The 13,845-nt window shown below is 32.8% G+C and overlaps 1 protein-coding gene across 1 annotated transcript; it reads right to left on the bottom strand.

Annotated features, from left to right (window-relative positions):
* Positions 1-1,061: 1,061 nt before the first annotated feature.
* Positions 1,062-1,983, bottom strand: LOC131635040 (zinc finger A20 and AN1 domain-containing stress-associated protein 6-like). Its single transcript, XM_058905642.1, has one exon. It carries the CDS (start codon positions 1,909-1,911, stop codon positions 1,372-1,374), a length of 540 nt encoding a protein of 179 aa, XP_058761625.1. The 5' UTR covers positions 1,912-1,983; the 3' UTR covers positions 1,062-1,371.
* Between the last annotated feature and the right edge of the window lie 11,862 nt (positions 1,984-13,845).

Genomic DNA, 13,845 nt, shown 5'->3' with positions numbered 1-13,845 from the left:
ATTGCATAAACTTTTTTTTTGAATTATTTTATGTTTAGAATGAAGTTGAACTTATTACCATATGATTGTCAATATATTTTTCTGATTTATTTATTAGATTTATTTTTCTCTTGTTGCCCTTGTGAATGATATTGGTTATTACAACCTCTTTTGATTTTTTGGTATTTAAAAATAGAAAGTGAAGGTGGAATTATTAGTGAGCAATCAATGACTAACATTAGAGTTTGACGTAACTAGAGTATACTTGAAGAAGAAACTTTACTCACTATATTAGAAGAGATGGTCGTGACTGAAAACAAATGAGAGAATGGAACATTCAAGACAGAAACTCATGAAGAAGTTTGCAAGAGATCATAAAATAAAATTCTTAGTATAGCTATCAATGTGAAACAAATAGTTAAGATGAAAAATTGGTCAACAAAGCTGAGTGATGTTGTTGACATGATGAACACTAGTGGATTTGGATGGGATGATACACAAAAAATGTGTCATTTGCGATAGTAGTCAAGTCTTATCTCTATATTTGAAGGTATCTAACATATAATTTGTACATTATATTGCTTTGTTATAAATAATTTTATTCATTTAAAATTTTATTTTTGCCTTATAGAAACATCTCAAAGTTGACAATTATGTCAATAAATAATTTAAAGAGTTTCAGAGATTGTAGAGTATTTTTGGCAAAGATCGGACAAATGGTCGCAAGGTCGATGATGGTGATAAAAATAAAACAATTAGAATCAAGTTGGTGATAATGATGAGTTAGTGCAACAAACTTTTGGAGAGTTTTAATAGTAAAGTGGAAGTTATGACTACTGATTTTGCTAAAATTGTAGCCAAACTTCCATATCCTTCAAAGCCAACTCCTTCAAAGCTACTTGATTGAAAATGTTAAGAAATTGACCTTGGTGACTAAATTTTCTCATGACCAACAACACGAAAAAGTTATTGTAGAATAGATTTTACGGTCTAATATATAATACTGTTCAATAATTGTTATTAGCATATAAATTGATATAATAATCAATCTTCTAAATGAAATTTTATAAACTGTAATATTTTATGACATCTTATTTAAATATACTGTATACATAACAACAATTATTGACCCCTGCTATATATTTTATCCAGAAACACCCTTGGGTTCAGAAACTCAAAACTTTTAATCCAATCAAACTCATTCAAGGCAAAGACAAACCAGTTGTAATCTCAAATCATAAAATCATTATCAGAAAAATCATACATTTTACATAATAACAATAATAATCATACATATAAATATGATCTCATTGTGCGACGGTCCACGTGGACGACCGCGATCATCTAATACAAACACATGGTCCCACATCTCATCCAACAGCCAAGATTGATTCATATCCTCTGCAGCTTCTCCGCTCTTATCAAAGGGTTCGCTCTCGCTATTTCCTCCCTCCCCACCGTTTTAAAATCAAATCCACAACCGTGTCTCTCTGGGTATCTGTGGGTCCCACAAAACATCGACCCGCACTTGCACTTAAACCCGGTCAACCCCACGCGCTTTCTACAACTCAAACACCGGTTCGGTTGAACCGTAACAGAAACCGAACATGTGGTTGCGGTTACGGTAACCGAACTCGACGCGATCTCTGTTAAAGCCGACGTGGAGATGATAGATTCGGCGGAAACAACGACTGGCTCTGACGTGGAAAGCGGCGGTGAGGCGATGGATGCGACGGCGGCGGCGACGGAGGAAGAAGATGAGAGGGCATTTTCGATGGTGGATTTGGTGGAAGCGTCTTGTTGATTCTTCAACCGAATATCACCGTAGCATTTGGAGCAGAGGTTCATGGTGGCCGGGTTACCGAGGATGCCGCAGTTGTTGGCGCAGAGACGGTGGCCTTCAGGAGCTTGACACGGTTGTTCTTCCGCCATGGATGAAGCTGGATTGGATTGGATCTATTGATTTTCTTTTGAGAGGAAACGTGAATTCAAGAGAATTCTCTGTAGCTATAAGAATTTAAAGGGAAAAGAGAGAGAAAAATTAGAGAAAAAAATGGAAGATACAGATAATTTTTTATTATTATTTTTGGTTTTCTATAACAAACTATGGTTATAATTGGTGTAATGAGTTGTAATAACGAAATTTATAAATGGAAAAAAATGATTAGAGTAAAGATGAAATATGAAGGAGATGAAATAATACCTATGTGATGAGAGGAGGTGGGTGAGAAAAGGAAAAGGGAGGTGATGATGAAAAAGGAAAGGGGAAGGGGGTAATAAGAAGGAAGAATGGTGATTTGAAGGAAAAAGGAATCTTAACGGGGAAGGATGATTACTGTCAGGAATGATGTGATGATGGATGAAAGGAAGAAGCGGCGAAACTCGACAAATTATGACAATAATTTTTTATTATTGTTGATATTTTATATAAAATAATGAGAATATTAATAATAATTTAATAAATAAACTATTAATAAGATGAGGTGATAGGACACTAACTATTAAGAATGTGCAAGATCCAATTTAACTTTGGGGAAACACATTTTTACATTTGTGCAACTATTTTAGTTTTTTTTTACAAAAACAAAAACAATTCATTTTATTAAACAAATATCGTTCAATACAAGGAGAAATCAAATATAAAACCGCGCGTCGAGATCAAGAATTGACCGTCTTAGCAAGACTATGAGCAACACTGATGCTTAACAAACTTGACCTCAAAGTCATTTCGAGAAACTAGGAGATTATGTATACTATTAATAATCATACCATATTCAGAGTTATCAGATGAAGTAGCGTGAGTTTCTTGAACCACTAATTGGGAGTCACTTTAAAAAATTATGTGCTTCAAGTTTAAATTGATCGCTCTTTTGATTGCTTCCTTCAAAGAAGTTGTCTCTACTTTAACAATAGATAATCTACCACAATTCCACGATGTACCCGCCAAAACAAATCTCCCCCCGCCGTATCTAACACACCACCCTCTATTAGTCGTGCCAAGATTCTCATTAAACCTCGCATCCACATTGCACTTTAATCATCCCGATTGAGGTGGTTGCCATACAGTCTGGTGGTGGATTCTATTAGTGTCGTTACCCATTGACCCTTGGGCCAAGAACCACTCTTGCCACATATGATATCCTTGCGCACCTAAATGGTTAGCATCTTTTTTCTCTTCATTCCAGATCCAATTATTCCTGTTATTCCACAACACCCAAGTCATAACCGCCATTTTTCCCGCGTCTTTGGTATCTTCCTTACAACAAATATCTTGGATTATATCTTGTATGCTATTAAACATAACAATCCGCAGTATAATGATATGGTCAATACATGCAACACTCCAACAATTATTAGTTAACACACAATCAAATAGAATGTGTCACTCATCCTCCACTTTCGCATTACACAGTTGACAGCTGGCGAGACAAGGAACATAGTGGTGTCTGAGGTTTTTCCTAGTAGGAAGACAACCCCGGCATAAGTGCCAGATCAAACACTTTGTCTTTGGCGACACTTTAATTGTCCAAAGGCTCCCTCACTCCCCCAACCATACTTTTATTTTTGAGATGATACACCTTCTTCCTTCCAAACAATGTCATCCTCTGTAACATCTTCCAAAAGAGGGACCTGTAAAATGTTATTAACAATCTCATTAGTAAACATTTGTTCAATTTTATTGTGATCCTACTTTTTACAGTGAGGATCCATCAACTCCTTAAACATGATACTTATAACATTAAAAAGTAATACTTATTCGTTACTTCAAGATAACAACTGTATTCTAAAATATCATCAAAATAATAGGTACTTGAAATATTTGTTCTAACATCAAAATAAAAACTACTTAACATTGTAACACCCTAAAAATCTAGATTAATTATTTAAGTTATTTATTTATTTGATTTGGTGTGAATATAAGAGTCAAAGGTGATTATTGTGAATTATCAATGAAATTATGTGACGTTTTGATGAATATGATGTGTTGGGATGAATTGTTGTGGGTTAGAGCAAATTAAGAGAATTAGTTCAACAATATTGGGATAATTAGAGTAATTAGTTAGAATTATTTTAATTAGTAAATAAGATACTATTGGTATTAGAGATTAGCAAAGTAGGGTGGCCATTATAAGAGGTTAAGTGAGGGCGGAAGGAGAAAAGTCATATTAGGTGTCTTAGGGGTAAAAAGAGAAAAGAAGGAAGAGAGATTTATTCTGTACGATCGAAGTTTAAAGGAGACACGGAGAGAAGAGAAAGAAATTTAGGGAACTAAGAACTCATAGGAATTCGTAGAGAGAACACAACGAGAATCTAAGCTAGCTACAACTTAAGGTAAATGGGTGATTGTTGTCATTGTAATTGATATGGGGTTTGATTATATGTAGGATTTGTTAGGGTTTATGATGAATTTAATGTTTATGATAAAATTATGATGATTTATGTTTGGAATGTGTTGTTGGTATGGATAATGATGCTACTATTTAACAATATGATGAGTTAACATGAACTAGGGTTAGTTTCCATATTGCTATGATTTTGAAAGTTTAGATTTTGATGATGATTCTTGGGATTGTGATGAATAACTGTATTGGGATGTTTTTGATGGAAAATACATGTTAGAAATAGGTTGTTATGCCTTAAATTGCAGGAAAATGATGATTAAAATGTGTCTGGGGGTCAAGAAATCGTAGGGGACTAATGCTGATCATGCATGAATTTTGTGCAGAATCGTAAAGTGCGCTTAGTGTGGGTGGATTTAGACGTTGTAGCGCCTGTGAGTGGCCTTAGCGTCAAAATCTCTGTCTGGCAAAGTTTCGGAGGACGCTTAGCACCGTGAGGCCCGCTTAGCGCGCCCTAGGATGTGAAATTTTATATTTTCTTTAACTTTTCATGAGATTATGCATGCTTATACTTTATCATAATTTATACTTAATTTTAAAAGAATTAAAGATGAATGGAAGAATGATTTTAGAGGCTTATTGGAATTAAACATGAAACTTTATTATTTGCTTATGTGTATGTTTGATTATGATACATGCTTGTGAAGAAGATTATAAAGAAGTACATGTTTGTTGTAATGAGGTGTTGTATGCGATGGTTTGTAACATCATAAATATGAGGTATGTGTGTTGTGATATTAATTGAGATGATTGTGATGTGGAGGTAATAAGATGATGATTATATGATATAATGAGTAAATGAATGATGATTCATTTTGACTAGCCGTGATCGTTATTATTGTGAGGTTGTGCATCATACATTTATAGCATATGTTAGGACATTGGTCCAGTGATGTTTGCAGGACGATTGGTCCCGTGTTAGGACGCTAGTCCAGTGACGGCCTCAATCCTAAAGTGTGGTTCCAAGCGAGAATCGATACTATTGGTGGGGATCCTTGGATATAGAGATGACTGAGTCATCAGTGAAGTTTTGGTACCACATGCATGAGTCAATGATGTTGCATTCCATCTTTTGTGGCATTGCACGATATTAAGTTAAGTGATGTTTGATGATGTGTTGATGTTTTGTGTGATGATTGTTGATTATTGATGTGTTCTTGAGGTGAATGAAAAAATGAATTGATATCGTGAGTAGGTATGTGAAGTATGATTCAAGAGTGAAATCTTTGATAATTGTTGTGCAACTACTATGATTATTTCTTATATCTTTTATAACGATTTGTAGTTACTCACCCTTTCTGCTTAGAAATGTTGTCTAAAAAACGTGGGTAACTTGCAGGTGATCAAGAATAGTTCGTCGAAACTTAGAGGATAGTTTTGGAGTGCTTTATTAGTTTTTTTATTTAGAGGTGTTTTGCTATGATACGTAACATCGAGTCGGGAATGTAACAACCCGATTTTATTTCCCGTATTTAATTATTAGATGTTTTATTTATTTAATTATTATTTATGTGGTAATTAATGTTACTTGGCGTTTTAATAATTATTTATTTTAATTAATTATTATGTGGTATAATGATTATTTGAATATGTGTGATATTTAGATAATTAGTGATCGCGACTTTACGTGTCTATTAGTCGGGATAACTGCAAGTGCACAGTCGTGTCGTGTAGTTTTAAAAGATATCGAATCCACAGGGACTATAAATCGACCTACCGTTATCTAAAGTTACTATGTAAAGCTAAGGCTAATGATATTTGGGTTTTTTATAAATGGGGAAACTAAAATCTTAAATCTAGGTAAAAATATAATAACAAACGGATATCAGTATGTATTTCATCTAACTTAGGTGATCCGAAGTTCCATTGGCCAGATTTTAATTAAATCAAAGATCTTTACTAACTATGTTATTTAAAAGTCCTCCTCTCAAACTCTTGCTCTATTGATTCAGACTACGATCCTAACTCTTAATGTACGCTTTCGCCATCCCACCAGATTTAGAAACGCTTTTTGAAAACAACCTAGTTAATAAAATGCTTGTTTTATGAAGTCGTTATCTACTTAAATCTCCTAATCTCAAACTCTCGCTCTGTTGACTCGGAACATGCTAATATCCCTAACGTACGCTTTCGCCATCCCGCGCGGGTTTAAAAACACTTTTTGAAAATAAATAAGTTCTAATTAGTTTTAATACGCTTTCGCCATCCTTAAAACTAATGTCCTATGTCTACTATCCAGTTAAAGATCTCAAACTTTCGCTCTATTGATTTTAACCTTTGACCGTCTTAAGCCCTCAAACTTTCGCTCTATTGATTTTAAGACTTACTAATTAAATTAGACATACAAACCAAAAACAAGTGATATTTAATAAAACATAATTAAGCCAATTTATTTTGGATCCCACGGTTAACTTACTTTACATACCGATATCTAAATAAATTAGCCAGACATATTAATATGGTTAAACATGCATAAATAAATTCGGTTCATAATAATAGGCATATTAATTGGCATATAATATATCATGCAATAATAATAATATAAATAAAGGCGGTAAATAATAAACCTGAATAATATAAATCTGAAATAAAACTTGAATCTTGGAGTACTTGAACTTCCACCACAAGTCGGTTGGATTGTTCTTCGATAAATTCTTCGATCAAATAAAAACAAGGAAATAAAATACTATGATCTAACGTAAGGTTAGATCTAGTTAAAAGTTCACAACAATTTCCGGTGTAGAAATTGTTGTGAGAAAAGATAAACAAAATAGAAAACAATTGTTGGAAATAAAATGCTGGAATAAAAATGCAGAAGAAAAACCGTGGCTGGGACAAAGCATGGTCCAACCCCTTTTACGTGAATATCTGGTTCTTTATATAGTGCTCTTTGTGGTAACTGCTAGTTCTAGCTGGTCCCCTTTTTTCTCCTAAAATGTAGCAAATTAATTGACTCTGCAGAAGTACGTTGCGGCGTGTAATTCTCCACTTTCAAAACAGATTTGAGACGTGCGTCTCAAGTGGACCTAGTGGGAGGAGACGGGCGTCTCTTGAGGAGACGTGGGTCTTGGGCCAAAATGATTGGAGATGGACGTCTCCATCATGCATGCTGGGCGTCTCCATCATCTTCTTTTTCTCTTCATAACATATATATAAATATATATATATATATATATATATATATATATATATATATATATATATATATATATGTTATCACTTCATATATATATATATATATATATATATTTATATATTAAGTGACGTATGTCACTTTTGTGGCGGGGCCCACATATATATATATATATATATATATATATATATATATATATATATATATATATATATATATATATATATATATATATATATATATATATATATATATATATATATATATATATATATATATATATATATATATATATATATATATATATATATATATATATATATATATATATATATATATATATATATATATATATATATATATATATATATATATATATATATATATATATATATATATATATATATATATATTATTTTCTTCATTTCTAGTGGTTTGGGCTTGCATCTTTGCATAATTGGGTCTTCTTTGCACCTCCTTTTCACTTCAGCACCCATTTTTCATCTTTTAGGCACAATTAGTAGTCATTTTAGCTCCATTTCTTCTCCTTTTCACAAATAGTCCTCAAAACGAACATAAAACCTAAAACAATGGAAATACCAGCATAATACCAACATAAAGCAACATAATTAAGATAAAATAGGGAAATAATATATGTAAATCAAGCCAAATATGTGATACATTTTCGTGTTATCAATTAGATAGAAGTGATAATACTAGTAAATTAGCTAATGAGCTTAATTAATTAGAAAGAGTAGTTGGGTGGGTTAAGCCCAATATCACAAATAGAGTTAATAGAGAATTATGAGAGAAACCTAATTACAAGAAAAAGAGAGAAAAATAGAAAGAGGAAAAAAGAGGCAAAAGAGAAAGAACATAGAAGAAAAGATGAGAGGATTGTAGATTCATGAAGAGGGTGGATTAAAATCAAGAGGTAAATGTTAGAATCCAAATTAATATAGGTTTATATGATTGGGTAATGTTTGTGTGTTGCTATGTGCATAATCTCTATTCTTGCAATTTCATGATTTGGGAATGTTAGGGTTTATGTTAGATTTCATGAGATTTGAGCCATTAAACATGTTTTTAGTATAGGTTGTTGATAATACATGCTAAATATTGGTTGTAAATGCTATTTTTCATTGTTTGGAAGTGATTTTGGGGTGTGGGAGTGATTTTCGCAGAACTTAGTTTCTCTGCATTTTTTTGCATTTTCGCTAGTCCGCTAAGCGGGATTGAGTCCGCTAAGCGAAACCTAGGAACAATTCTGAAAATTTGCGAGTCCGCTAAGCGGGATTGGTCCGCTAAGCGAAGCTGCGAAAATGGTCTGCTTCTGTTTTTAGTTTTGCAAAGCGAGCTTGAGGCCCGCTAAGCGAACCTTGCTGTGTAAAATTTTATGAAACTTCTAAATATCATATATTTTGATTCGTAACTCCTTTTTATGCGTCGTTTGAAGCGTTAGGAAGCTATTGTGATGTTCTATATGATAGGATAAGATCGATTAGCACTTGATTGATTAATTATGATGTTGTTGTGTGAAACAACATGTAATTGTCTTTATGTGTGTTATGTTTTTGTATGTGGTGAATAACAATTGTTGGCATGATATGTGGTAAGATATTCATGATGTTTGTGATTGAATATATGATAATTTTGTGCTTGATGCAATTGTTATTTGGTATGTGAATCTTGTACAATTGGTGGATAATTCGATGTGTGAATTATTGTGGTATGTGGTATGTTAAGATTTGTTGGATAATCTTAATTGCATATGTGTTGAGATAATTGTACATGCATTCATGGTTGGCTTTGAAATATAGGCGGTGAAACTTTGGGTTCACGATCGGTTGGCTTTGAAACATAGGCGGTGAAACTTGGGTTCACATTTGTTGGCTTTGAAACATAGGCGGTGAAACTTTGGGTTCAGAATTGTGGCTCTGGTATTGTCCTGATCGGAAGCGTGACTTGGATTCTAGATATTGAATCGGAAAGCGGTGAAACATTGGGTTCACATGGTACCACATGCATTGAGTCACATTTATTATATTCGAGTCACATTGTGTGCAATGTGATTGTTGTTGTATCAATGTGATTGCTTTGTGTGATAATTGATATATGGTGTATGAATTTATGTTTTGAGAAGAGTGATGAATTGTGAAATGTGTTCTTGTTGTGTTTTGCATTTCCCATTATTATGTTTATCTACAATAATTTGAATTCTCACCTTTCTGTTTGAATGATGTTCATCGTGACATCGGGCAGGTTTCGAGGATATAGCTTGGAGATTTAGATCTCTTGTAGAGTGTCGTGACTAAGTAGTCATTTGTGCTCTGGTCATATGTAACACATGGGATGTGGGTTTATATTTTATGACTCGACGTTATGAGATATTTGTTTACTCATATTGTATTTCATATTTGAATATGTTATTTTGTTGATGAGTTGCCTTTGAGCCGAGATGTTGAGACATGGTGGATGATGTATGGAATCATTCATTTTTTACCATTTATTTGATGAGATGATTATTCCGCTGTGGTTTTGCATGTTGTTTTAATCCCGTGTTATTTGGAAATGACCATTGCATGTTAAAATGTTGTTTTATCTTAAATTATGTGCAAATGTATGCCTTAATTGTTTAGTATATAATTGGGGGTGTTACAGAGAATGCTTGAGTTTGAAGTTGTTGTTCTGTTAAAATTACATTTATACTAATGATGTTATTTGAGAAGTTTCTTTTGAATAAATGAAATTAAGTTGAGCCTATGAATTCCGCTGCAAAGTTTGAAAATTATATGTGGATATCATTTAAAGAATTGTGAATTTAATTATTTGAGAACCCGTGTTACGGAGCAGGTACGGTTAGTATGATGTTTATATGAAGATGTGACACCAATGTGATGATTTGTGTGTAATTATTTATTAAAATAATCGTTGAGTTTAGAAGGGTGTTACAAACATTATTACAAGATAGCCCTAATTGAAACTAATGTTGAGATGGTTGCGTAGGTTGTGGTGCTTGTGATGAGCTTCTAATCTCTACTGCACTTGTCTTTGCCTTCTTCTTCTGCCCATCCTTTGTGACTTTCTTCTTGTTATTTCCACCTTTTGCGATGGCTCTATCACCAACCCTATTTCCCTTACAGTTTCTTTTATTGTGTCCCATGGCTCCACTTTTATGACAAGTGATTGTTGTAAGCTTTCTAGGAAACACACGTGGATTTCTAGCCTCATCATTTACTTTGTTTCACAACTTTTTGGGACGACTAATTGCCTTTCTCATTACTGGTGGATTCACTATTAAAACACCAAGATAATAAATTATAATTTCATAGCAAAACAAAAGATTGTACATTAAAAGTTACCTTTTGTTGGTTTAAAATGAAATCATAAGCCTTATGGTTTATTTCTTCAAAATCTTTTAATAACATGTAGATAAACCACTCCCAAGACTCTATTGTCTCATCTTTAACAACATAATCAATAGAAAATATCTTATTAATTTCATCCCTCCCCCGAATTACCATTAATTGCTCCCAAAATCTCTTTTCAACATACAAACCTCCAAATCTACAAGTGACCTACAATATTTTGCAAAACTATACTTACAAGTCTCTAAATATACATACATTCTCTCAAACACATTGTCTTCATTAGTTACAATATTGTACAACATTACTAATTAGAAAAAAAAACATATATTAAGATTCACAATTTTACTAAACCTTAAATCCATAAAAAAAACAACATTTTAGTAAGCCCTTCATAATTGTCAAATTTTTTAATGCTGCATACACACATATCTAAAGAGAGACAAATAAACAAACTCCCCGCTAAAATTTTATGACAATTTCTCAATGCACTCTTATTTTGTAAAAAAAATTTCTACTTCCGTAGATGCATCTACGTGTAGCAACCTGCCCTAAAAATTTAATTTAGAGTCGCCACCTATTCTACCAAGGCGAATAGGAAACCTTTAATGGTTAAGAGATTTAGGGTAAGATACTATATTCGGGTTAAGGGAAGGTGTTAGGCACCCAAAACCCTTTTCCTAAAGGTTAACATTGCAAAGATGAAGGTTATGGCATAAAACATAGAGAAAGGCAACAGATAGTTAATAGGGTTAAAGGCTAATTATTTGAACATGATTAGAGTTTGGAAGAGGGGGACTCGCCTTGTTGCCAAGTGCCTACGTACCTCCTTATGGAGGATCAGAGTCAACGTAGTTCGGGGACAGGGTTGTACGCCTTTGAGTTTGATTTGATATGGTTTGAAGTTGTTTTGAACTTGTTTTGAAATGCGAAGTTCGAAGGTATTTTGAATTACCTTATCGTAGTTGTGAACATCGCAATGTTGAAAAGATGAAAATTCGTAGTACCGTGGTTTAGTGTGTTTTAAGATTTGGGCGTACAACCCTGATTTAATATGTCACCATTAGTTACAATAATCAATAGGTTTGATTACCATGGCTAACGGATTGAAGGGAGGATTGCTAACCACTATAATCGATAGATTCGATTATCACGAATAGCAAATATGTGTATTTTAATTATCGTTACCCCTCATAATCGATAAATTCGATTACAAATAATAACGAATTTTGATAAAGGGAAAATGCTAATCATCGTAACCAATAGATTTGGTTAAAACCATTTAGCAAAATAAATGTATTTTATTATTTTGATTAAATAATTAAATAATTGATTATTACCCATCGCGATCAATAAATTTAATCGAAACGAATAATAAATTAAGTTTTGATGTTTATCATATTTTGATTAAAAATAATCATAAATATACTTAACAATTAAAACTTAATTATATAATTATTTATAATAATAAAACAAAATAATTATAATTATATGCCTTTTATTCAATGTGTTTAGAATGAATTGTTTTATTATAGTCAACTATGGTACCATATTAGTTAGAAAAATTAGAAGTATATAAAAAGTACTTTTTATATCTTTTCTTGATTAATGAAAACTTAGCAAAACTAAATTAATTAAGAGTTAAAAGGTAGTGCACTGTCCCAGTGTAAAATAGTTTTACACTGTCATCCAATAGGGAGTCATGAATGTGTCATGTCATTAAAGTTTTTTTAAAATAAAAGAATGTTTTAATTAGATGTATGGTGGTAATTGGTTGAAAGTGTAAAAATATTTTACACTGTCAGTGCATGACCCATTTTCTCATTAATTAATCACAATTAATTAGATTAGACTAAGTAATTAATAAAATCAAAATGATCAATTATACTAATAGATTATATCCTTAAATTAAAATATTATTAAAATGTAAATAGCATAATAGTCCAAATTACTCTCCCTGTCCTCACGATTTCTCTCCAAACAAGTTCAATCTTAAATCTCCCCAATAAATGTGACCCATAACAATCTTTTGACTATTTCAAATCTTGGTGTAATAATTAAAAAATAAAACAATTACTTTAACACATAAATTGAAAAGAATAGAAAAATACCTCAATTGTTTCTCTCCCCACAATTCCTTTCTCTCTGTTCATGATGTTTGCTTTTCTTCTTCATCTCCAATTTCAATTTCTTTTCTCTCAACTTTTATACAAATACACACAAATTCCAAAGGATAACATGTCTTCCCCCAATCTCTAATCTCCAATCCGGTTGAGCTTGGATGTCACAGATCAGAAGTTGTTAGATGGTGCGCGGTTTGCCGACATGGTTCAAGGCGGCGTTGCGGTGGCTGTAATCGGAGCTATTACGATGGTGATGCGTTTCGCTGCTGTGTGAGTTGTTGCTTGTGATCTGGTGTACAATAAGTGACGAAGATTGCGGTAGGCTTGATTTGTGAGTCACAATTGTCAGATGTCGGTGTTCTGTTTCGATTGTGCAGGGCGATTATAGTGAATGGAACTTCGAAACCGTAACGGTATTATTGTGTTTGCCGTGTTCAGAGCAACATCGAGGAAGATCTGATTTCGTCGGATATACTTGCGATGTAGTTTGATTTTGTTTGCGTAGCGAATCGGCGTGGCACGTTCCTGCTGTTTGATAACTAAAGAAAATGTTTTTTTTTTCTTTTTTACTTTGTAAAATTGTGTGTGGGTTGAAAATAGTGATGAAGCCAAAAATTACAGGTTGTGTTATTATTGTGATGATGGTATAAGGTTTTGGGTATGCACAGGAGAGAGCGGTAGAGTGCGGTTTAGGATTGTTAGAAAGTTCTGTGTTGTATACGTGAGGGAGACAGAGTTAGAAAAATAAGGGTTGGTCGGATATGTACGTGAAGAAGGTAGTAAAAATTGGGTTAATTCGTTTGGCCTCTATAATGTGTACAAAAATATCTTATTTATATTAG

This window comes from Vicia villosa, unplaced genomic scaffold (assembly GCF_029867415.1).
Source record: "Vicia villosa cultivar HV-30 ecotype Madison, WI unplaced genomic scaffold, Vvil1.0 ctg.001415F_1_1, whole genome shotgun sequence".
NCBI classification, from domain to species: Eukaryota; Viridiplantae; Streptophyta; class Magnoliopsida; order Fabales; family Fabaceae; genus Vicia; species Vicia villosa.
Note: the sequence above shows the minus strand (reverse complement) of the source record. Positions and strands in the feature narration are given on the sequence as shown.

What these genes read in the sequence shown, in the direction of transcription:
- LOC131635040 (XM_058905642.1), bottom strand. Translation starts at nt 1,911, where the DNA reads ATGGCGGAAGAACAACCGTGTCAAGCTCCTGAAGGCCACCGTCTCTGC.